This window comes from Mauremys reevesii, linkage group 1, assembly GCF_016161935.1.
Source record: "Mauremys reevesii isolate NIE-2019 linkage group 1, ASM1616193v1, whole genome shotgun sequence".
In the NCBI taxonomy this organism is placed as follows: domain Eukaryota; kingdom Metazoa; phylum Chordata; order Testudines; family Geoemydidae; genus Mauremys; species Mauremys reevesii.
Window position 1 is genome coordinate 359,253,600 of NC_052623.1, and position 26,162 is coordinate 359,279,761.

At 54.2% G+C, this 26,162-nt stretch overlaps 1 protein-coding gene across 4 annotated transcripts in view; it reads left to right on the forward strand.

Moving 5' to 3' along the window:
- Positions 1 to 26,162, forward strand: part of LOC120395891 (C-type lectin-like) — a 116,959-nt gene that overhangs the window by 22,895 nt on the left and 67,902 nt on the right. For 2 of the 4 annotated variants that reach the window (XM_039520695.1, XM_039520693.1), the window contains exon 3: positions 22,038 to 22,120. In XM_039520695.1, coding sequence (XP_039376629.1) covers positions 22,054 to 22,120 — 67 coding nt within the window. In that variant the 5' untranslated portion in view covers positions 22,038 to 22,053. Of the gene's footprint in view, positions 1 to 20,656; positions 20,833 to 22,037; positions 22,121 to 23,340; positions 23,436 to 26,162 lie in introns of those variants that run through there. The other 2 variants (XM_039520696.1, XM_039520694.1) reach the window with 2 other exon arrangements.

Genomic DNA, 26,162 nt, shown 5'->3' on the forward strand with positions numbered 1-26,162 from the left:
CCAGGGAAGGGGCGCTCAGCTTTCAGCCTGGACGAGGTGAACTGCGGGGGGGCCCATGCTATGTGCCAGGGCTGGCCAGGAGTGATGGGAAGGGAAGAGCCTCTTCCACCGTCCAACTTGCAGCCGAGTATCTCTTCAGTGCTGCCATTCGCATCTTCTCTAACATCCACAGGCCTGGTCAGAATGGCCTGAAATGGGGCAGGCCAGGGCGGGGCCTGAACCGGACTCAAGGCTCAGTCACTTGAGTAGCCACTTTGGAGTCTGCCAGTTCTATGGCTTGGTTGTCCCACCTGGAACCACTGCTCTAGCAACTCGCCCACACTCCCCTCCCAGAGCCAGGTGTGAAACCCAGGAGTCCTGGCTCCCAGCATCCTGCTGCTCGCTAGCAAACAGGTGTGTGACTGCCTGGCAGAGTGCGCTGGCACAAGTGGCAGGGGGCTCTGGTGTGGCTCTGGGGGTCCCTCAGTCAGACCCTGCTCTGGGAGGGTACCTATGGTTCCACACAACCTCTGCCCTGTCAGGGGTGGCACTAGGAACTGGGAACCTCACAGAACGTCCCCGCCCTTAGCTAACCCTGCCATGTTCTCCCCAGCCTGACCTCCAGTCACGCATCCCACGGGGCCCGCAGCACGGCCCCTGCAGATCATTGATCCAGCGAGTCATCGCCGAGGGACAGAGCACGCGGGGCACCACGCGGGGCCTGTCACAGATCCGAGCAGACACCCCTTGCTGGCTGCGAGGGGAAGCCAAGCCCCCGTGCTCAGGATCCCCCAGCTGTGTTACCCTCCTGGAGCCTCAGCAGGCTGCAGCACAGGCTCCTCCCTGGGTGTCTCTGGCACACTCCTGGGCACCAACTCTCCGTCTGTTCCCCCAGCTCGGAAATGGGGCTTTTCAGCCATGCTCACGCTTGGCCCAGTCAGACGCCTTTATGATCTCAGGAGAGTGCAGAGCATCCCAAACAAGACACACGAAATGTACATCCCTGCCTCAGGCTCCTCACCACACAGGGCAGGGGCCCAACTCCCCTGGGTTGTCCCAGAGCCCCTGGAGCCACCTGAGCTCAGGAAAACAAGCAGCTCCCTCTGCCCCAGGAAGCTGCTACACACTGTGTGACCTCTCCCTCCTGGAGCCCCTCACCTCGCTCCGGTGGCCTTGCCGTCTCCTGCCCATGCTTCATCCCCTTCCTGTCCGGCCCCTCTTCTTGTGAGTTTAAACCAGGGCACAAGCCCCAGACTGGCAGTGAGATCTATACTTAGAGTTCACAAGTGTGAACTCCTCAGGCGCTATAACAGCCTCAGCACGGAGTCACGGACAGTCCCTGTGGATCCTCCGATCCGTCATGCCACCCAGGTGAGCCCAGCATGTGAGAGATGGTCCCTTACGCCAAAGCTCCCAGCAAGAGTCGAGTTACTCCCGGTCCCCAGGGACCAGTCATTTACTCCAGGCCAACTGCACGGTAGATCTTACACCAAAGGCAACGCTTGTAGCCAGGCCTATCATAAACTATCCACCCATTTATCAATAGGAAACGGAAACAAGAGCTAGTGAGAAGGTTAAAGCAGGTGAGCCAGACTGACTACAGCCGTGTATTTGTGTGTTCAATTGAGGCACGAGGACCTTGGCATGAGCTGGCACCTGCTCTGCCAGCGTCACCCCTACCCACTCCCGAGCACTTGGCCTCTTTTGTTCTCCGCCAGGTAACTTTCCACTGCTCCTACCTTTTCCCCTCCCCTCAGAGGAATCAGCTACATGGGGTTTTCTGAGGATGTTTTTTATAACATGGCTTTTTGTGAGGTGTAATCACCATTATCAATCTTAAGCCTTTCCCGTTGCGCCTGTGTGGGGCGTGCACGGTACCGGCCCTGTCAGCAGTGGTGGATTCACATACACGTAGGAACTCAGGATACAGCAGGATTTCATGATACCACTTCCCAGGAGCAATCGAAGTGCATGTGTTATACAGGTGTAGCCCCAACTCATCACAGACCCTCTGCCCCCTGCCCCCGTTTGCAGCCACACAATCCGGGCTACGGAGGCTAACGATGCATTAGGGAATTTCTGACAATTACTTTCCTTTGGACCCTGCCGCTGGCCTCGTGGGTGTTTTGAAATATTTACACAGCCTCCCTGAGTGGGTCTGGAGGGACCCAGCGCTGGCTCTGGGGAGCACATGCCGTAATCCCAGCAAGCAGCTGACGTGGGTGACTGGGAAGGAATTTCTAACAGCATGAAGAGAGCAAAGGTTTGTGCAGAAAGAGAGTGAAGAGCCCTGGGGGCAGCAGGAGATCTGGGACAGGAACCTTCTTCATCCTGGTGGCCTCAGGGACCAGCCATGCTCTGAGCTGCTTGTGACCCCTGGGCGACCGAAAGGGTCGAGCTAAACTACCTCCACCTGGACAGGCCCAGGCCCCGGGGGATTGGGCTCCCTGACTCCAGTGTGATGGGCAGGGGCACACTTGGCTGGAGACCCCCCAGATACAGGCTGGTGGGGAGGCCAGGGGTCTCCTGAGGGTGCCCCGTCTTAGGAGCACAGAGCACCTCTTAGCAGAGACCCTGTGCTCCAGCTCACGTCATGCAATGCAAGTCAGGCATGACAAGTGTGTTTCTGCTCATTGTGGGAGGGAGGCAGGTGGGGGGTCTGGGCCCACAGCCTCTCTGGGCCGTGTCCCTGGGCGTTCCCTCCCCACCGGGTCAGGGTCCGGTGTCTCGGCCAGAGTACTTTCCCCGGGGTCAGGGTGCTGAGCCCTGCATTGACTCTGACTACGGTTCACGGCCAGGGCACCCTGGGTGTTACTTGGCCAGTCCTCGAGGTCCCCCCCATTAACACCTCCGTGGGCAAATGTGGGTGCACCCCCACGTCCTTGGGGCCCTCCTTGTCCCCCCACTTTAGGTGTACCCTCGCCACAGGCACCCTGAATGGGGTCCCGATCACACCCCTCAGGGTCAGGTAGGTGTTGGGCACCATCCGATCTGAGCCCACCACCTCCGGCCGGGCCAGCATCACCTCTGCGCCCGCATGCCAGTACCCAGTGGCCTCCTTCCCTTCTACCTCCAGGGGAACAAGGCACTCGCTTCGGAGGGGTAGTCCCGTGCCCACCCTGTAAACCCCAAACTCAGGGCTGGGAGCATCCAGCCCCTCGGAGGGGTCAACCCGGGGGCCCCCTCCCTCCTTCGCCCGCCCCCTTTTCCTGCGAACGCTGCCCCTCATCCGGCTGGGTCTCTACCAAGTTGACCCGGTGTGGGGTTGGTCTGCTCAGTTTGTCCCGGAGCTTGGGGCACTGGGCCCGTACGTGGCCCGGTTGGCCACACTGATAGCAGCCCATGTCTCGTGGGTCCCCTCGAGGGGGACGACTGGACTTGACGCCAGATGGTTCCCTTTGGTGGGAGCCCTCCCTCGGCTCCTTCTGGGAGGTCCCATGGTGACTCTCTCTCGGCGTTGAGGCAGACCTGCTCCTTCGAGACGCCTCCCTGCCATCCCCTGCCCGACTGTCCACAAACTCGTCGGCCAGCCGGCCTGCATGCTGCGGATTCTCCGGCTTCTGGTCCATTAACCACAGCTTCAGGTCCGACGGGCACTGCTCATACAGGTGCTCCAGTACGAATAGGTCAAGCAGGTCCTCTTTAGTTTGGGCCCCAGCCGTCCACTTGCGGGCATATCCTTGTGCCCGGTTGACCAGTTGTAGGTATGTGACATCCCGGGTCTTACGTTGACTCCGGAACCTCTTCCGGTACATCTCCGGGGTCAGCCCAAACTCGCGGAGCAGGGCCTCTTTGAACAGGTTGTAGTCCCGCGCCTCCTCCCCTCTCATTCGGCTGTACACCTCCACGGCGGTGGAGTCCAGTAAGGGGGTGAGGCACTGGATCCTGTCTGCAGGGGCAACCTTGTGCAGTGCGCAGGCATTCTCAAAGGCCGTCAGGAAGGTGTCTATGTCCTCCCCCTCCTTACACTGGGCCAGGAAGTTCTTATCGAAGCTCTTTGTAGGCTTGGGCCCCCCCTCAATCACCGCAGCCGGGGCCTCCCTGCTTTTCAGCTGGGCCAGGTCCAGCTCATGTTTGCGTTGTTTCTCCTTCTCCCTTTCCTCGTATTCACGTTGCTTCTCCTTCTCCCTTTCCTCGTATTCACATTGCTTCTCCTTCTCCCTTTCCTCGAATTCACGCTGCTTCTGCCGGTCCTCCATCTCCATCTCCCTCAGTTTGACCTCCCTCTCCAAGTCCAGCCGCCTGTGCTCCACGGAGGCCGAGCGTCGCCGGGACGATTCCCGGCTGGCCGGGGGGGTCACGGTGCCCTCCGTAGCTGGGCTCCTCCTCCCCCTCCCCCTACGCCTAGGGGTGGGAGGTCTCGGGGAGCCCTCATCGGCCGACTGACCACTCCCAGCGGGTCCAGACACTGGTGCCTGCGCTGCATCTGCCCGGCTGCTTCCCTCAGAGACAGGGACCGGTTCATTCCTGCGATCTCTCTCCTCCAGCCGGGCAATCAGCTGGGCCTTGGTGAGCTTCCCATGGCGCAGCCCCCTCTGCTTGCACAGCTCCACCAGCTCACACTTGCGCTTCTGGGAATACATCTTCCTGCTGGCCGCTCGCAGGCCGGGGTGCTCGCCGCTCCCCACGTGTTCCAGGGGGACCCCTAGTGTGCCAGTCCTTGAGGTCACCACGTCTTTGCCAGGGTTGAGCTGCAGACTCCTCCGCCCCTGGGATTGCTCGCTGTGATCCCCCGGGGGACCCTGTTACTGCAAAGTCCTGCTCTCTGGCCACACTCGCCCAGGGGTGAATCGCCCCTTCGTTTTACTGCTCCCCAGTCACTTACTGCAGGAAGCGCCGTCCACGGGGTGCAGTCGATCCCACCGCTGCCACCAGTTGTCACGAAGTGTGGGGGCGCCAGGCCCTGCACCCCCGGGCTCCCTGCCGATTCACCAGGACTCTCAGCCAGCCAGTAAAGCAGAAGGTTTATTTAGGCGACAGGAATACAGTCCAACACAGGTCTTGCAGGCACAGATAACCGGATCTCCCCGGTTAGGTTCATTTTGGGGGCTTCCCATCCCCCCCCGGGGATCAGAGCCCGGTCTCCCTGCCTCCCCTCTGTTCTCCAGCCAACTCCAATCTGCCCAGCCCCCCTCCGGCCCCTCCTCTCTCCTCTGCCTCTTTCCCGGGCCAGGAGGTCACCTGACCCCTTTGTCTCCAACAGCTTTAGATGCACCTTTGCAGGGAGGGGCCGGGCCATCAGTTGCTAGGAGACAGAGTGTCAGGCATTTGCTGCTAGATACTTAGGAACTGTACCCAGCCCCTAGTGCAAACAGTCCCACTTCGTCACAGGCCTTTACACGATCGCTGTTACACCTTTCCTGGATGCACCTGAGTTGAGATTCAACAAAAGCTCAAGGCTCTCAGCCAAGACTGAGCAAATGATCTTCTTGTTGGCATCCCATACTCAGCCCACCAGCACAGGAACTGACAAGCGATCGCCTTAGCCTCCTTTCCCATGTAAGGGAGCGGTGATGAGTTTGATATGTTCCTTTCCCGGGGGTAGGAGTGCCGGTGGCAGTAACCACTGACTCATCTGTCGGGGGACTTGCAATTGCCGGATTTTGTGCCAGGTCTAGCATGTCATCAGGCTGGTAACAAACACCATGACTGACTGGCACCCCAAAATTTCTATGATGGGGTGTCGGGCCAAACTCAGAATGTCTGTGCCAGTGGGGGACCATCCCAATAACGCTCCCCACCAGTGGTGTGATGGGTCCTGGCCAATTCTGGCAAATACCCGTTTAGTTTCATTGCCATTGGGATGCTCAGTAACCAGGACTCTTCGTCCTTCCTGTTTTGCAGAATGTAACTGGTTCTGTGAATCAGGGTGTACAAGCAATGTTTGTAAAGCAGTTAGATCCATTCCAAGCTATGATCCATCCATGTAAAGTTAGATCCATTCCAAGGGGCACAGGTGTTACAATAGAATACAAAATATAAGAGACTTTTAACTGCTTATATTTAAATGTGGGTACATGAAATTCAAAATCACATTCCCTAATTGCTACAATATGACAGAAACATTTATTCTCATAAGGATTATGATTGACTTTCTGCACAAAATTAACAAAAAGCATAGACACCAACTTCTAAGATATAAACTATAGTTTCCTAGGTACACAAGCACAGAATTATTATTGACAAATGGGTTAATAGCATGAAAGCATTTTCCTTCAATTATTTCCAAACATACATCCTGAGGTTGGAGGGCATTTTTGTTACATTCATATCCAATTCCAGGTTCCTCTAAACAGGCTTCCAATTTTACTGTCTTCCATTCCTGATCATCTTTCACCACCCACACTCTGCGGTCGATAGGTTCCATTATGGTCTGATAAATATTGAGGCCTAAAGCCACAACAGGAGAAACCTATTTTATTTCTGCTTGGGACATTAGCAAAACGAAGACCGTGATTTCCTCTGACTCTTATCATAGGTGAAATTTACCATGTTCCACCAGGCCTGTAACTCTCTTTTAGTTTGGGTGGAATTTTTCCAAATGATGCTTCTGATTTCTACTGGGAGCACCCCATTCCTACCATCCCAAATCATCAATCATCCATATTTGCATTTGCATACACGCCATGGCTAAAGAAGTGTTAGCTTGCAGAGTGCCAACAGTGTGCAAGAGGTGGTGATGCCCTTCCTCTTGGGTTTTTCCTCTAAGATATTTGCTACTTGGGATTGCAGAGAGCTTGATTCATAGAATCATAGAATCTCAGGGTTGGAAGGGACCTCAGGAGGTCATCTAGTCCAACCCCCTGCTCAAAGCAGGACCAAACCCAACTAAATCATCCCAGCCAGGGCTTTGTCAAGCCTGACCTTAAAAACCTCTAAGGAAGGAGATTCCACCACCTCCCTAGGTAACCCATTCCAGTTCTTCACCACCCTCCTAGTGAAAAAGTTTTTCCTAATGTCCAACCTAAATCTCCCTCACTGCAACTTGAGACCATTACTCCTTGTTCTGTCATCTTCTACCACTGAGAACAGTCTAGATCCATCCTCTTTGGAACCCCCTTTCAGGTAGCTGAAAGCAGCTATCAAATCCCCCCTCATTCTTCTCTTCTGCAGACTAAACAATCCCAGTTCCCTCAGCCTCTCCTCATAAGTCATGTGCTCCAGCCCCCGAATCATTTGATTGAATTTAATAGGTGTAGCCAAATCTTGGATGTGAGCTCCCATTGCAGTTATCTTGTGTGCAAGCCCCTCCTCATGAATGCTGCTAGGACTGCGCGTCCTGTTCCAGCTGCTCCCCAGGAGTCTCTCTTTTCCCTTCTATGTCCCCTGCTAGACCTGTCTGGTTTGGGAACATTGTGTGTTTCCATCCAATGTTTTCAATGCTCAGATAAGGGTAGAACAAATTGATCACAGCCTGGGCTCCATCGCCGAGACCTTTGTCAAGCTGAGGTCTAGAGTGACCTTTCTGAGGGAGTGAGTAGGGTCAGCCACCAATTGCTTTTTGACCTTGGTACGGACAACACAGGGACCTATTTAACTGGGGACCGGTGGGTCCAGAACCCAAATATTGCAACTTTTTACACCACGAGGCCCTCGCAGAAGCCATGTTCTTGTCATGCTAACCTGCATGTTGATAATTTCCTCACTAGCACACCAGACCAACCACATCGCGGGGACAGGTGCTCCTCTTTGAGCGGCCACTGGTTCCTGTTGGAACAGGACAGGAGGATTTTCCATTCCTCTCCTAGTGTGACTCTTTGCAATTCTGTTTTTTTCCCAATTTGTCTGCTTCCCAGTGGAGTGGGCAGCATCTTCTAATTTAAATCGGACTGTTTTGTCTCCCGGGGCTGTTTTCTCAGGCAGGTCAGTCTGGTGGTATCCTCCATTTCCTCCCACCAATAAAGCTGCTCTCCCGGGCCACAGAGGGGATGTTCTGGAATGCATGAGGATAGTGATGTTTCCACCAATCATTCTGGGATTCTTTAGCTGCCAAAGTGGACTATCATTTACAGTCCAAACCATTATACATGTTGATTCCCCACTCATTCCGACCGTGATGTTTATTTTGTTCAAACCTTTTAACCTCACGGAAGTGGGGTTGTATCCATCGGGAGGTGGAGACCTTCTCCTGAGACACATGTGGGACTTGGAGCAATGTCGGGGGTATTGTTTACTTCGCACTCCAGTGTCTTCCATGTGTGGTTCTCCCATGTCTCGATTACAAGGGCTTTTGGTGCACCAACACCAGAGGAGCAGACCCCCAAACACAAGAATCCAGATAGCAACATACACAACCAAGACCACATCGCAGGCAGGGCTGTTGGACATCTTCTGACACAGGACTCTACAACACACAACACACATAGACTATTTCCTCCCCCCACCCAAGAGGGAGGGAGTGGTAAAGCATTTTAAAGCTCACATTTATTCAGACTCTCTGAGGTCTGAATCATGTTTCTCTCAAGCTGAGAGTATCTGGGCCTGACGCTGGGGCCTGGGCATTTGCCCATGACTATCAGGTAGTTTATTGCATTTATTTCACTTTCTGCTTTTTTAATTGTAACACTTAGTCGGGTTATATTTATATTTTCATATGGGACCACTTCAGTTTTTTCTATTATGTCCAGCTCTGAACTTAACTCCTCCTCTTCTGGCTCCGAGGGATTAGTTGTCAGGTCACTATCTATTTCTACTCTGGATTCCCATTTCCCATGAATAATTACACTCTCCTCCTCCAGGAACCAAAAATAGGCATCCCTCTCGTCTAAGACTGACTGGGATGGTTTCCCTTCCATCATTTTAGCTGTGAGGAGTGAATCCACTTCAGAATGTTTTTCTTTCCTGTCCGAATTTCCAGCTGCTAGACAGTGGGACTGGCCTTGTTACAGATTCTAACAGGTCCTGCCCAGATGGGACTGAGATTATGTGCTCTTTCCTTTCCTTGTCGATACAGAACCATGTCTCCTTCCTGCCATTCTTGGGGATTTAGGACTGGACCCATTCTTCTGTCCATTTTCCGAATGTTGGTTCCCAAGGCTGTAGCGACCTGCCGACGGGTGTCAGCAACAACTTTTAACAGCTGCTGCATCCATTGGTCCGTGAGGATGCAGAGTTGTAGGTTGTCAGGTGGTGTCCCATCCACCCACCACTGTTCTGGGAGACACACATCTCTCCCAGTCATCGCCTTGAATGGAGTTACTCCGTGCGATGCCACGGACCCCCTGGTAGCCACCAGGATGAACGGCAGCGTTTGGTCCCAATCCTTCCCTTGCTGGTTTACTGCTTTTCTGAGAGCTGTTTTGAGAGTATGGTTAGTTCGCTCCACCTGGCCTGAACTCTGGGGGTGTCCAGCTATATGGAGCCTTTGTTTAATCCCAAACACTTGGCAGATACCTTTTGTGATTTCCCCAATAAAGTGAGTCCCTTGGTCTGAATCAATGTCCCTTGGGCTGCCCCATCTGGTTATTCCTTGTTCAGTGAGCACCCGAGCTGTGGCTTGAGCTGTATTATGTCGAGTGGGGATGGCCGCAATCCAACAATCACCAGACAATACTGATTATCCTTTGGCGCCCTGGGTAGGAGCCCAATAAAAGCAATTTGCAGGCGGGCCCTTGCCCCTCTATTCTCGGATGTCTCAGAGGTCCTTTGATTATTTGGGGATCAGCATTATTGGCTGCACATGGCAGACAGTTATTTACAAACTGCTCCACGTCGCTGCTCATGTGTGGCCACCAGCCGGCAGCCTGCAATTGGGTTAAGGTTTTCTCTACTCTTCGGTGTCCCCCATCGCGAGCTAGGGAGATCAGTTCTGTTCTTAAGGCTGCAGGAACCACCCGGACTGCTTCTGGTTCCCTGTCCTTAGTTGCTAGAATTAATTTTGATTCATTCTCCACACTTTCCACTCCCGGTGCTTTCCCTTTGTCACTAACTCTGCCAGCCTGGGGTCCTGGCTTTGGAGGGTTATTAGGTCTATTTGAACTGAGTCTCCTTTTTTGGCTGCTGCTATAGGAGCTATACCTCCCCCATTTCTTGGCTGCCACAATTTTCCCTCTCTGGCCTCCCTCCTTGCTTCCTCATCTGCCCGATTATTCCATTTTTACTCCTCAGTCCCCTTCTTGTGTGCTCTGACTTTTCCCATGTCTACCACAGTATCCCGGCCTCTGCCAACGCCCACACATATGTCAGTTTGCCAGCATGGGCTATGGGTTCCCATCTGCAGACCTCATCCCTCTCTTTTTCCAGTCTGGAACCCAATCCCCTAGGGACTGAAGGACCCAGCCTGAGTCTGTGAATATGGCGACCTCCTGAGTGGTGAGGGTGTTCTCAAGGGCTACTGCTCTAGCCACAAATTCAGCTGCTTGGGCAGAGTATGGTGCACGCTGTCCGCTCGGCACCTCACCCGTAGGCACTTTTACAGCAGTGAAGCCTGCATGCGGATGGCTGCTTTTGTAAAAACAAGCGTTCCACACCCAGCTAGATTGCCTCAGTGCTCCCTGAGTCACTCACAAATCACACAGAGAAAGGCACCAGCAAATAGCATGAGCCATCAGCCTTGCACCTCTGGAATATACCATATTTCCCTGCTCAGAAGCCTGCTGGCAGACTCTGCATCTGCCTAGCCGGGGCTGGGGACTGGCGGACCCTGCAGTTCTCCAGCTGCCACAAAGAGCAGGGGACCCCCGCCGCTTCCGACCTGCAATGGGCAGTGAGGACTCCCCGCAGCTACCAGCTGCCTGGGGGTGAGGGGATCCTGCAGCAGCCCAGCCCCAGGAGCAGAGGGATCCTGGAGCTCCCAGGCACCTCAGGGGTGGGGGACCCAGGAGCCCCAGCAGCAGTGGGTGCTGAACCCGCCTACCCCTCTTGTCAGGGATATTTTTACTGAAAGTCAGGGACAGGTCACGGGCTTCTGTGATTTTTCGTTTATTGCCTGTGACCTGGCCATGACTTTTCCTAAAAAAATCTGTGATAAATGAATTATAAGTGGTAGGCATACAAGGTCAGAGATAGTTACCAAAGAAAATCAAATGTAAGCACAGTTTAAATCTTAAACCTTATTACACTAGGCAGTATTTGTACCAAGCAATGTTTCTCTCCCCACCGGATGTTGCAGGTAGGCTATAGATTTTAATACACAGGCTTCCCCTTTAAGCCTGGGATCAGTCTCCTCAGTTCAAGTCTTTGTCTTCCCAGTGATCTTGTTGCTTCCGGTGTAGGTGGGGGAGGAGAAAGGCAAAACCACGATGCCGCTGTCCCCTATTTTATATCCTCAGTCCATGTGCCTGGAAAACACGAGCCCAGACATGTCCTGGTGGGATTTGCTTTGTCACGCTGAGCAATCCCCTATTGGGTGAAGCTTGCACAGCCCTCTTAGAGCATTGTAAGAGCCCTTCTTTACAACACCCCCGCTGATTACTGGTCACTGAACACCCTCCTGGGAAGGGATCGCCACTCTCGTTGTCACTGGGGAACCAGTAGTAGTGACTCTCAAACTTACAACATATTTCAGTGACAACCATACAGCAAAATCTCACACCTTCACTCACACTAATGATATACATCTTCGGACAGAACAATGGGATTCAGCAGATCATGACCGTTCATGTGATATCTTCCCTGGGATGCTCTGTATGAAATATGAGCATTGTGCAGCAGGAAAAGTGTAAGAGGAAAAACAGTTCAAGACAGTTGGCAGTTTTTCAGAGAGACATTATAAGGGCACAAGAGCAAACTATCCCACTGCATAGGAAAGACAGGAAGTGTGACAAGAGCCCACCCTGGCTTACCCAGGAGACCTTCAGTGACCTGAAATTCAAAAAAGAGGCCTACAAAAATTGGAAACTAGGTCAAATTACAAAGGCTGAATATGAACAAACAACACAAAGTATGTAGGGGAAAAATTAGACAAGTCAAAGTGCAAAACAAAATTAAACTGCTTAGAAACATCGAGGGAACCAGAAAACATTCCATAAATACTTTAGAAGCAAGAGGAAGACGAAGGGCAGGGTAGGCCCATTACTCAGTGATGGGGGGGGGGAGGAAATAATAACAGAAAATGTGGAAATGGCAGAAGTGTTAAATGACTTTTTTGTTTCGGTTTTCACTAAAAAGGTGAGTAGCAATTGGACGTCTAACACAGTGAATGCCAGTGAGAATGAGGGAGGATCAGAGGCTAAAATAGGGAAAGAAGAAGGTTAACATTATTTAGACAGGTTATGTCTTCATGGCACCGGGGCCTGATGAAATACATCCTGGAACACTCCAGGAGCTGGCTGAGGAGACATCTGAGCCATGAGCGATTGTCTCTGAAAAGTCCTGGAGGACGGGAGAGATTCCAGAGGGCTGGAAAAAGGCAAATAAAGTGCCCATCTCCTGTGATCGTTTGGACCCCTTGGGAAGTCACCTGATGGCTGGGATACCACTGAGTCCACCTGTTCTGCAGCCATGGGCCCCCTTTGGCCTGGCTTGCTGAGCCAGGCTCCTAACACCTTCTCTCACAAGCACAGGCAGGGCCACGCCCAGCTGCAGATCAGCTCTGGGCAGACTCAGCTTCAGGGACCTGCAGATATGTACATGTGTCTCTGCCCCAACAAATAACGCAACTGCAAACACAAAGAATTTCCTTTTCTTAATCACAGTTTGGTATCACAGAGCAATGCAATCCAGGGAACGGAAGCTAGCAGTTCCTGCATCCTGCCCAGCACAGCTTACCAGAGGGAGACAACCAGCAGTCAGGGTGACTGTAGCGAGGCAATGTGGCTCCCCTTCTCCCCAGGGAGGGTTGAGCCCTGGCCGCACAACTTTACAGTGACCCATAACATAAATGGGCAGTACGGTGTAGTAACTAATTACAAACCAGTTATATATAACGGCCTCATTTGTAGTGTCACTACCCCAAATTTCTGTTCACTTCTCATAGACATAATTCTGTGGGACACACTATAACGACCCCTATCCCAGTATTTCAAACCCTCAACCTACTGCGAATGACGATACAGCTGATAACTGCAATTGCCCTAATAGGAGAGTGTTTCTGTCTGCGGCACCAAAGTAAAGGGGACAGAGTACACAGCAGACTGGAAAGACATGGCTTTGCTTGGCAATAAGGTGGTGTCATATGTACACATACAGACTATACATATAGACCCATCTACGCTACAAATATATACGCTAGCTCCATATTATCCATACATATTAAATATATGGGAGTGCATCTAAGGCTCAGTCATAATGCTACATTCCTCAGTCATGGTCCCGGGCCTAACGTTCCCAGGCCCACCATAAGGGACTAAAAATACCTGGATAAGAAATTCTGTCTATCAGTCATACGAGGGAATTTGCAGACTAAACAGACAAGTGGGGCATGAGTGTATGGATGGTAAAATAAGGTACCCACATAACAGTGTTTAGCCCACTGGGTTATCTTTAGTCCAGGCATTATGCGTTTTCGGGACGATGGGTAAACATCCCCCCTCCATAAAAAGAGAAAAAAATGGGGGAATGTGGTAAGATGAGGCCTGAGACATAAACCCTTATATTAGAGGCCTGGTATGAGGCCTGAGGCCTGAGCTAAAGTAATGGTCAAGACTTTGCTAACATAAAGCAAAGTGAAGCTGTGAGCCAGAGGCAGGCCCTGCTCACAGGAGCTGGCAAGGAAAGGGCTGATGCTGCAAAAACACACATACCTAAAAGGTACTGGACACGAGAGATACAAACATGTGCCAGCATGGCACCAAGAACCCTCCATAGTTGCACATTCCACACGTAACAAGGAACAGGCTGACCCATCCCAATGACAGGGGCAAAAGGGTAATATGGTGGCTAGAGCTGTTTGTTCGAACCAACATGCACAAGGTAAGAGGCGGCACCTTACTACATAGAAGGGTTGCACCTCAATACGTCAGCAGTGATGTGTAACTGGTTTGTTTCTGTGTATAAGAATGCACCCCTGAGGGGTTGTCTTTGTCTGGCCAAAGGGGCAGTGGAGAATCTCGCCACGGACTGAGCCTTGTCAGGGGCACAAATTCTTGGCATGTCCTGTAGAGTCTGCAGGAAACGATTATTGTGCTTTGTTTGACAATAAACCTGGCTGGGAGCCATCGTTCCTTATTGGAGTCTGTGGTCATTGGGGGGTCTCTCAGGGTTTGCTGGGTCAGCGATCTGTGCAGAGCCGGGGCAGCACACAGAGGGAACACGCACGCAGCCAACTGCTATCATCATTTAACAGAGCAGAGCAGCACACCGGTGACATCTGACGACAGAAGGCATTTCACACTTCTGACTGGTCCTTTTCTGTTCCATTTAACTAACTTCCCCATTTTTGTGTAGTTCCCCTTTCTGAAGTGAAATGCTGCTGTGGTGGTTTCTTTGGCATTCTTCCCTGCTGCCATGGAAGTTAAATTTAATTGTATTAGGGTTGCTATTACTGAGAAATGCAGCTATATTCACCTCTTGGACCAGATCCTGTGCTTCACTAAATCAAGAACTGCCTCGCCGCTTGTGGGTTCCAGGACTAGCTGCTCCAAGCAGCAGTCAATAGTGTGTTCCAGGCCCCATTAAGTGCCCCCATGACATATTCCACACACCCCATATAGTGCTCTATAGATTTCACTGATATCCACATCAAAACAGGGGGCGATATTTTAGAGAAGTTGAAAAGAGATGGTTCACACATGGCTGATTACGAGGGACAAAGCTTTGGCACCGGAGCTAACGTGGCTGCAGCATAACAAGGTGTTACCAATCGAATTCAGCAGGTAATTAGTAGGCGCCTTTCATCCCAAGTGCTGCCCACTCCCTGAAGCTTGTTGGAGAAGCTGCTGCAATGGGTGTTCCCCAAGTCGCTCTGTCATTTTGGAAGTGTTCAGAGATTGTGTCCCCGGTTCTCCACATCTACTAGCCATTGGGAAGTGCAAAGCGTATTAGCATCACATTGACATGCCAAAGCACCACAGGATGGACAGCAAGGGCAGAAGCAATCCATGCGGTGTGGAGTGGCTCACGAACGTGGGTGCCGGTCTCAGGGCAGACTGCCAAGGAGCAGGGCACAAACCCCAGACTGGTTGTGTTCTGTAATTAGCTTTCCCCATCCCAGTAACAAGTATGAACTCCTCAGGTGCTGTAACAGCCTCAACATGGAGTCACAGACTGTCCCCTTGGGCACTCTCTCTATCTTGCCACCCAGGCAAGGGTGCCTCTGAGATAGATTGGCTCTTACACCAAAAATCCCAACAGTGTTCACATTACTCCAGTCCAAAAGGACCAGTCAATTACCCCAGATCTCCAAGTCAATTGCACCTTAGATCCGTTACCAAAGACAACCCTTGTAGCCAATCCTGTGTAACCCTTCTGCCAGGTGGCGCCAGCAGCGACAAGGGCCAGGTTCAGTATCTAGAGGTTCCTTTTCAACAATACAGCACAGAACCGGCTCGAACCCCCACCCAGTGACCTGGGACAATTACACAGCACCCCTGGGTGCCTCTAAGAGGCAATACTTCCCCTCTCGCAAGTAGAGTCTGAGTGTAGCAAAACACTTAATAAAAGGAGGGAAGTAATTCAGCATTCATTTGGGAAAACACCACTGTCACGGAGTGTGGGGGAGTCCGGCCCTGCACCCCTCTTCCTGGGACTCACAGTGACTCTCAGCCAGCCAGTAAAACAGAAGGTTTATTGGACAACAGGAACACAGGATACAGCAGAGCTTGTGTTCAGCGCCAGGACCCCTCATTCTGGCCTTTCTGGGGGTTCAGGGTGTCTGGATTCCAGCCTAGGTTCCCCTGAAATCCCACCACCCAGCTCCCCAACCGAAAACTGACCCAACCCTCTCCACTCAGCTCCTTTCCTTTGTCTAGCTCCCCGGGCAGAGGTGTCGACCTCCCCTCCCCCAGGCCTAGCTCATGTTACAGGCTGAATACCTGTCTCTCACCTAATCCTCCCTGGCTCTCCCATCTCCCACACAGACAGCTCCTACTCCATCACAACCACAACTAGGGTTCATAAACATAAACCATGAGGAAAAGACCCTCCGCTAAGTAAGTTGGTCTGTGCCCTTTTCCCCTCAGGTTCTTAAGTCCAGCAACCCAAATGTTCCTTTAATGTGCCCATCCCTTCTCTGCACCCCACTCACAGTTGCAGCCCCAGAGTTCAGAGCTTCCTCTGCACAGTTCACCTCCTACCCTGAGTGGAGGTAAGAAAGCACCTTACTCCCTCCACTGCTTGGGTACTTACTCACCACCCCTCTCCACCAGCCCTCCTGGTGGCCAATTGCCACACTTCCCTCTGAGGCTCCACTCTGGTCCTCTCCACCAGCCACCTTACCAACCAATCAACAAGATGTCTTCAGGTCCCACCACTTAACACAGCTCTCACTGATTCTAACTGTTAGTGGGGGAGTCTCACCTCTGGTGCACTGGACAGGCTCTTGTATCAGAGATGCTGTCTCAAAGCAAGTCTAATACCATCTCAATGCAGCTAGGGTCCGTGCTGGCGGACGTGGTCCACCCAGACCAGACCTACACCATCCCGGGCCGCACGATATTTTATAACCTGAATCTGGTCCGGGACCTTCTGGAATTAGGGTGTAGGGATGGTCTGTCGTTCGCCCGCTTGTCCCTGGATCAGGAGAAGGCGTGCAACAGGGTGGACCACGGGTATCTCCTGAGCACTCTGCGAGCGTTCGGATTTGGACCCCGGTTTGTGGGTTTTCTCCAGGTGCTGTACGCTTCCGCAGAGTGTCTGGTCAGGCTCAACTGGACCCTGACCGAGTCGGTCAGCTTCGGGCAAGGAGTACGGCAGGGGTGCCCCCTCTCAGGTCAGCTGTACGCTCTGGCGATCGAACCCTTCCTCTGTCTCCTCCGTTGGGAGCTGACGGGGTTGGTGCTTCGAGAGGCGGAGCTGCGGCTGGTCTTGTCGGCGTATGCCGACGATGTGCTCCTTGTGGTCCAGGACCCAGGAGACTTTGTGCGGGTGGAAGCTTGCCAGGCCATCTACTCGGTGGCCTCCTCCGCCCGGGTCAACTGGGTCAAGAGCTCTAGCCTGCTAGTCGGGGACGGGTGGCAGGTGAGCTCCCTCCCACACGCGCTTCAGGCCATCCGGTGGAGCGCGAGTCCGCTGCTCTATCTCGGCGTTTACCTTTCTGCCACGCATCCGCCTCCACTGGAGAACTGGCACAGTTTAGAGGGCAGGGTGACGGAGCAGCTCCGGAAATGGACAGGACTACTCCGGTGCCTCTCTTTCCGAGGGAGGGCGCTGGTGCTGAATCAACTAGTCCTGTCCATGCTCTGGTACCGGCTCAACACCCTGGTCCCGGCCCCGGATTTCCTGGCCAACCTCCGGACGGCAGTTCTGGAGTTCTTTTGGCCAGGGACGCACTGGGTCTCTGCAGGGGTCCTCCACCTGCCCCTGGAGGAGGGGGACAGGACCTGAAGTGCCTGCGCACTCAGGTCCACGTCTTCCGCCTCCAGGCCCTGCAGAGGCTCCTGTATGGTGCGGGTAGTCCGGCGTGGAGCGTATTGGCACACGCCTTCCTCTGCCGCTTCCGAGGGCTCCGATATGACCGGCAGCTCTTTTACCTCCATCCGAGGGGTCATCCGTGAGACCTCTCCGGGCTGCCGGTCTTCTACCAAGACCTCCTCTGGACCTGGAAGCTCTTTTCAGCGACCAGGTCCGTGGCGGCTACCGTGGGGGCTGATCTCCTCACGGAGCCCCTGCTACACAACCCCCAGCTCCGTGTGCAGGTGGTGGAGTTCCCCGCGGTGCGCCAGAGGCTGGTCTTGGCAGGAGTCACCAGGGTCGGAGACCTCCTGGACTACGACCAGGGAGACTGGCTGGATCCCCTGACGCTCGCTCAGTGCATGGGGCTCTCAAGACCTCGTACTCCCCGGCACGTACTTCAGGAGGTGAAGGCCGCTTTACTGCCTGCTGCTCGGGCCTACCTCGACCAGGTCCTGTGAGAGGGTACGCCCCGCCCACCTTCCACCCCGGGCCCCGTGGACCTTTTTAATCGGGCCCCTGCCCCGTGGACCCGTTCGGCCCCCTCGCCCTTTCACTGCGAGCTGGCTGCCCGATCTGTGGCTGGTTCTGTTCCAGACCGTGCCAAGGAAACATCTGTTCACGCTCGTGCTCCACACTCTTCACTACCTCACCCTCGCGTCCCGCCCCGATACAAAATGGCAGGACCTCCTGCCACCTCTCAAGGGTGAGGAGCCCCAGTGGGCCAGCTTATATTCTGCCCTGGTCCCGAGCCCCGCCGGGGATGTCAGTTGGCGGCTCCTTCACGGGGCCGTGAGCATGGGCGTGTACTTGGCGCGGTTTACCCCTGTCCCCAACACCTGCCCCTTTTGGGGTGTGAAGGAGACCCTGGCGCACATTTATTTAGGGTGCGCCAGGTTGCAGCCCCTTTTCCGGCTCCTCTTGGCTCTCCTCTTGCGTTTTTGGTTGCACTTTTCCCCTCACCTGTTTATCTATGCACTCCCCATCCGTGGTCCCACAAAGTCGTGGGATCTCCTTGTCAACCTCCTCTTGGCCATGGCCAAACTAGCCATCTACAAAACCAGGGAGAGGAGGTTGGCCGACGGGATTTCCTGTGACTGTGGTGCCTATTTCTGCTCTTCCATCCGTTCCTGCATCCGGGCAGAGTTCCTCTGGGCGGCGTCCACTGGCTCCCTTGACGCCTTCGAGGAGCAGTGGGCGTTGTCTGGGGTTCTCTGCTCGGTGTCCCCATCAGGTTCCTTTCGTTTAGCCCTATGACCTCACTCCCGATCCTGTTTTTTTCATTTATTGTCCCACGTAATTAGTTGGTATCACAGACCTGTGGATCCTCCCCTTAGGCTGGGGGGAGGTCCTTTAGCAGTGGGCGGGCTTTGCCCGCCCACTTCCTGGATACCAAATAGGACTACTCTGCTGTTCCCAACTGACCTGGGTCTATCACACTGCCTTACAGTGCTAGACTCAGGGAGCTCAATCTGTTCAGCTGAGCAACGAAAAGGTTAAGGGGGGACTTGATTCCAGTCTGTAAATACCTACATGGGAACAGCTATTGAGCAAAGGGCTCCCCAGTCTAGCAGACGAAGGTGTAACACGGTCCAGTCCTGGGAGCTGAAGCTAGACAAATCCAGAACGGAAATGAGGCAGAAATTTTTGCCAGTGAGAGTAACTGGAACAACTTCCCCAGGGTCGTGGTGGATTCTCCATCACAGACAATTTTAAAATCGACACTGGATGTTTTTCTAACAGCTCCGCTCTAGGCATAATTGCAGGGCAGGTCTCTGGCCTGTGTTTTACGGGGGTCAGACCAAGTGATCCCAATGGTCCCTCCTGGCCTTGCAATCTATGCATAAAATTCACAGTAGGAGTCAGCTGGTGCTTGGAAATGAGATGAGGGAAGTTACCAGGTGTCACGAATTCACAGGGTCTGTGCTGTGCCCGGCCTTCAAACAGCCTCACTAGCCCCAGATACAAGCAGCCTTAACGATGCTGCCACTGGTGGGACACAACGGAGAGTATCAGTTCAGGACTAATTGCTCAGAGCAGGGCAGTCACAGCCCCAGGCTGGGTTCCTTTGCACACCAAGGCAAACCAAACCAGCCAGACAGAGAGGACTTTGGTCTCACCCCACTGGCTAACCACAAGTCACACAAGCAATTCCCTTAGACACTCCAGTTTCCCAGTATCACCACCAGTGCCACTCATTATGGGGATGAATGGTTATGAAAACTAATACCCCAGTAAAAGAAAAAAAGCATGCAAAAAATCCCGATCCCAAAGGACCAAGCCCCAGACCCAGGTGAATAAACAAATCAGATCTTACCCACAAATCACGCTGTTGCCAATCCTTTGGAATCTAAAATCTAAAGGTTTATTCATAAAAGGAAAAAGATACAGATGGGAGCTAGAATTGGTGAAATGGAATCAATTCCATACAGTAATGGCAACGTCCTTGGTTCAGGCTTGTAGCAGTGATGGAATAAACTGCAGGTTCAAATCAAGTCTCTGGAACATCCCCAGCTGGGATGGGTCATTCAGACCTTTGTTCAGAGCGTCAGTTTGTAGCAAGGTTCCTCCAGAGGTAAGAAGCAGGATTGAAGACAAGATGGAGGAGTTTTCAGGGACTTTTATATTCTCTGTCCATGGAAGGATCCCTTTGTTCTTACTGTGGAAAATCCCAGCAACAAGATGGAGTCTGGAGTCACATGGGCAAGTCACATGTCCATGCATGACTCAGTTTGCAGGCCGACGCCGTTGTTTACATGTTAGTTTGAACATTCCCAGGAAAGCTCAGATGTGGGTTGGCCTCTCCCAAAGTCCATTGTCCATTAAGTGTTTCTTCACGGGGCAGTTACTGGGAATAGTCCCTTCTCGAGAAGCTGCCCAAATGCTGCACTGAGGCTACTTAGAATCAAAGCACATTGAGATACAAGTACAGAGCCAATATTCAGAACTTCGACTACAAAAGGATACACCCATGCAGGCAGCATAACCCTAACCAGCAAATCATAGCGTCTTCATAGATGCCTCACACGACAACCTTTGTACAATATTTGCTGCAAATATGTAACAGTGGTTGCAACAATGATCTATACGATCTCAGCACTGACAGATGGTGGGAGGGGGAAGGAAATAGCTTTCATTTTATCTGTTATCTCAGCCCTGACAAATGCTTCCTCCTGCTCCCAGCCCGGCCGGTAGCTGGGTCCTGGCTCCTCTTAGCTCTGTTTGCCTGGCCGTTAAATGATTGTAGCTGCCATCCCGGTCCCCTCCCCACACTGGTCTATAAGTGCCCTGGGTCCGGCCAGTGTCCCATTCAGGCTGCACTTGGACTGGCCTTGCACCAGAGCAGCTACCCAGCGAGACACTCAGGTGAGACCCTGGCTTCCTCTAGCTTCTTCCTCCTCCTGCGCTGGGGGGCTGGCGGCAGCTGATCTGTTACGGGGGGTGGGTGGCCAGGCTTGTCCCGTGTGTGTCCCCTGAGCCCTGACCCTGGGTCCGTATCTGTCTCCCCCCTTCCTCCCCCCCCAGCACAGCCCTGCACGCGGCACCCTAATGCCCTGCGGAGCTGTGCCCAGTGCTCTGCCCCTCCGGGAGCTGCGCCCAGCCTTCAGTCCTGTGTCCAGTCCCTGCTGGAGCATCTCTCTGCAGGGCGGCTCTCCCATTCAACCCCTTCTTCCAGTCATGGTGCAATGGGGGTCCCAGCCCTCACCATGGGCTGCAGTAACTATAACACCTCCCCACCCTCCCCGGCCCAACCACGCGGTGTTGTCTTTCCAGACACTCATTGTCCCTGGAGCTGGAGATCTGAGTGTGATTGAAACACCTGTTAGTGGGGAAAGGCCCCAGGGGTGGGGTCAGTGGGTGTTTCATGTACCAGGTGCTGGGTGATAATACGAGAGGACTCCATGTTTCTAACACTAACCCAGCTCTCTGGTCAGAGAACGATTGCAGAGGTGCTGCACCTGCAGCTGGCATTCCAGCCCTGTGCACACAGACTGACCTCCATCCTGGTGGCACTGGGGCCTCTTCCAAACTCTCCTCTCCTGCCACCTGTGCCCCCCCCCCAAGTTCCATGTAGGTGGCTACCGAGGGGACCTGCCAGCCCCAGCACTGGGGGAGAGAGGGACAGCGGGAGATGGCAAATGCCCCTTCTGAGAACTGCTTTGCTCTGAAAATTGGACCCTGTTGCCTGGGACCCAGGTCCCATCTGAGTGACCACGGCCTCCCTGCTGACCCCTGGCTCCTCCCCACCTGCAGCCCTGGTTTGGGGAGTCCCTGGAGATGCTGCTTGCAGAGCCCAGCCACTGAGGAGCTGGGACCTGGCTCCCTGCTGGGTGTCCAGTTCTGTCCCTGGGGCCCGGCTCAGTGCAGGGTGGAAGAGGAAGGGCCCTTCGGACCCAGGCAGATGGGCCCCAAGCTCGGTGCCCCAGGGCTGGGGGACGGGATCCCTCTCGGGGCTCTTCCAGCCCAGCCCGAGGCTCCTTCCCCTGTGTAGTGCCCCATGGGAGAAGGGGGGTTGCTCCGGGGGGTGTCCCAGCCTCTCATGGTCCCATCTCCCTGGTGTGTTTTCTCCCCAGGGGAAGTGAGAAGATGGGGCCAGTCGCCTACTTCAGCCTCTGCCTCCTCGGCTGCCTGATCTTTAACCCCTCGCTGGCAGGTGAGTCCCTGCCCGGCCCCTTGGGAAGTGGATTCATTTCCCTCGTCACTCCCAGAGCCACTGCCCGTCTCCTGCTGCTGGGGGTCACTCCCCGGGGGGAGCCCAGGCCCTGCAGCCCCTCCCCAGGGAGCGGGTGAGAGAAGGTGGGTGAAAGGCCCCCCAGGGTCGGCTCTTCCCATGAGGATTGGGTGGGGCCAGTCCCTGGGCAACGGGCGCTCAGCCCCCGTCAGCTCCAGGCTCCCATCCCCCCCTCCCGTGGTCCCCTCCCACTGGCCGGCCGTGTCCCCACGGGGTCCCTCTCCAAGGGCTGCTCATGGCTCCGCTCCAGCCCCAGCTTCTCCCCCATCCGGCCTCTGCTCCCGGCTGGGCTGCCCCAGTCCCTGCACACTGTGTCTTTGTCCTTCAGACTGTCCCGTTCCCTCCCCTTGCTGGGACGCGGCTCCACCCCGTGCCTCTGTGCCCCCAGGCCTGAGCAGGGCAGAGCCTGCACAGTGTTCCCCTCCCCTCTGCTCCAGCCCCACAGATCCCTGCTAGCCCCCCTCTATGTCCCACCTCCCTGGCACCTCTCTCCCTTCCCTCCTCCTACAACCCCCCAGCTCCTTCCATCCAGAACTGGGCCCCTGCCCCGATTTCCTGCCTAGTCCCAGTCTGTGCCAACCCCACTGCTCCCCCAGCTTCACCCCGTGGCCCTGGGTGCTCCCTTCCTGCCCCCCTGCCGGCTTCCCTGGTCCCACTGTCCCGCATGACCCCTGGGGAGAGAGGGAGAAGCTCAGGGTGGCAGGAATTCCCTCTGCCCGAGGGCTGCAGCTGAACGGGGGCCACTGTGGCTGGCAGCTCCATATTTCCCCCCTTTTCTGGAGCTTGAAGTCCATGGGGCTCCCTGGGGCAGGGGCAGGGGAGGGTCTATCAGCCACCCCACTGTGCACTGGCTCCTTCCTCCCCACAGAGAGCCCTGGGAAAGGAGCCCCTGCCCCATTCAAACCCAGAGGCCCTGCCCTGCTGGGATCCCTGCTCAGGGATTGGTTCCAGGGGGCCCGTTTTGCCAATGTGGGGTCTGGGCAAACCCAGCTTCTTCCTGCAGCGCCAGGGCCTGGAGGGTCCTGCCAGCCAGACACAGCCCCACATGGGATCCCGATGTTAATTGTCCTAATTGAAAGCAATGGCTCCGCCTCTCAAACAGCCTCTAACCACTGTGTTCTGTCCCCACCCTCTCTCTTCAGGGGTACAGGCTGTGTCCTGTCCCGGGTGCTGGCTACCCTTCCAAGACAGCTGCTATCGATACATCGCCCAAAAGAAAAACTGGACAGAGGCTGAGGTGAGAGGCTGGGGGCAGCGGGGCTCAGGGATGCTGGGCTGGAGCTGGAGGCGGGGGATGGGGCAGTTTAGGGTGAATATCAGAGTAAGTGAGTTGGGCTGGGCTGGGGAATCAGCTCCGGTGGGAGGGGCAGGGGAGGGTTGCAAACTTTCTAAGTGCACACCCCTGCCCCGCCCCTTCTCTGAGGCCCCGCCCCCAATTGCTCCACCCCCCCATCCTCTGTCACTGTTCCCCACCCTCACTCACTTTCATGTGGCTTGGGCAAAGGGTTCAGGTGTGTGGGGTGGGTGAAGGCTCCGGCCTTTGGTGTGGGCTCTGGGGTGGGCCCAGGGATGAGGGATTTGGGGTGTAGGAGATGACTCTGGGCTGGGGCAGGGAGTTGGGGTACGGGGGGTATAGGCTCTGGGCTGGAGGTGTAGGAGGGGGCTCCAGGTTGGGACCGAAGGGTTTGGAGTGCAGGAGGGGGTGCGGGCTCCGTCTGGGGGTGTGGGCTCTGGGATGGGGCCAGGGATGAGGTGCGGGTGGTGGGTCATGGCTCTGGCAGGGGGGTGGTTCTTGGGTGGGGCCAGGGATGAGGGTCTTGAGGTACAGGAGGTGCTCAGGGCTGGGCCCGGGGTTGGGGTGTGAACAGGGTGTGGGTTCGAGGAGGGAGATTGGGTGCAGGAGGAGACTTCAGGCTGGGGCAGGGGATTGGGGTGTGGGAGGGGGATCAGGGTATAGGGTCCCAAAAGCACTTACTGCAGTTCCTAGGAAGTGGCTGCCAGGTCCCTGTGGCTCGTACACATATGGGTGGCCAGGGAGGCTCTGCGCGCTGCCCTCGTACCCAGAGGTGCTGCCCCACAGCTCCCATTGGTTGTGGTTCCCAGGCAATGGGAGTTGCAGAGCTGGCACTCAGGTGGGGGCAGCGCGCGGAGCCTCCCTTGCTGCCCATGTGCCGTGGTGCTTCAGGAACCTGGAGCCACGTGAAGTCAGGGCAGGTAGGGAGCCTGCCTTAGCCCTGGGACCCCACTGCGTCGCCGACTGGACTTTTAACGGCCCAGTCAGCAGTGCTGACCAGAGCCACCAGGGTCCCTTTCCGACCAGGTGCTCTGGGGAAAAACCAGACACCGGCAACCCTAGGTGGGAGCCCGGGGATGGCACCTTTCCCACGGCCCCAGACAGAGCCCTGGGAACAGGCTGTGAGGGAACAACCTGCCCTGGCCAGGCTGGGGAGCAGAATACAACGTAAATGCAGCAGTGGGGTACGATCTCCAGCGGACCCGACGCGCTTGTCATGCGCTGTGTCTGCCAGGGACACCAGGGACGGCCTGGGCCCAGGTGGGGTCTTGTCTCCCTCTAGCAGCCAGCTCAGGAGGGGCCTGCTCCTTACTCGGTGTTACCAGAGCAGCTCCCTTAGCTCCGGTGGCAGGGCTGTGCTGAAGGTCTCTGGCTCAATCCCAATTGCTGGCTGGCATGTGGCCAGGGAGTTGCTGCACAGGACATGAGGGTGGTGATGGGGTCCTGTGTACATAGGAACGGCCAGACTGAGTGAGAGCAATGGTCCATCTAGCTCAGTGTCCTGCCTTCCGGCAGTGGCCAGTGCTGGGTGCTTCAGAGGGAATGAACAGAACAGGTCAATTATTGAGTGATCCATCACCCATTCCCAGCTTCTGGCACACAGAGACTCTGGACACCATCCCTGCCCATCCTGGCTATTAGTCATTGATGAATCTATCCTCTGTGGACTTATCTACTGCCTTTTTGAACCCTGTTATAGCCTTAGCTTCACAACATCCTCCGGCAAAGAGTTCCATAGGTTGACTGTGCGTTGTGTGAAGAAATACCGGTACTTCCTCTGGTTTGTTTTAAACCTGCTGCCTATTAATTTAATTTTGTGATGACTAGTTCTTGTGTTATAAGAAGGAGTAAATAACACAACACTTATACTATAAAAGTAATGATATATGGAGATACACCTATCACATAGACGTGGAAGGAACCCTGAAAGGTCACTTAACCCTGCCCTCACTAGCAGTACCAAGTACAGATTTTTGCCCAATTGCCTGAGTGGCGCACCTCAGGGCTTGAACTCTTGATACTAATTTAACAGGCCAATGCTTAAACCACTGACCTATCCCTCCCCCAATGGCCTTATTTACTTTAGCGCAACCAGTCATGATTTTATAGACCTTGATCATACGCCCCCTCCCCCCCATAGTTGTCTTTTTTCCAAGCTGAAAAGTCCCAGTCTTATTAATTTATTTTCATACGGAAGCTTTTCCATACCCCGAATCATTTTTGTGGCTGTTCTCTGTACTTTTTGCAATTCCAATACATCTTTTTTGAGAAGGGGTGACCACAACTGCATGCAGTATTCAAGATGTAGATTTACCATGGGTTTATATAGAGGCAACATGATATTTTCTACCTTATTATCTATCCTTTTCTTAATGATGCACATCATTCTGTTCGCTTTTTTGACTGCCACTGTACATTGAGTGGATATTTTCAGAGAACTATCCACAATGACTGCAATATCTTTCTTGAGTGGTAACAGCTAATTTTGACCCCATCATTTCATATGTGTATTTGGGATTATATTTTTCAATGTGCATTACTTTACATTTATCCACCTTGAATTTCATCCATCATTTTGTTGTCCAGTCACCCAGTTTTGTGAGAAACCTTTGTAACTCTTCACAGCCTGCTTTGGACTTAACTATCTTGAGTAGTTTTGTATCATCTGCA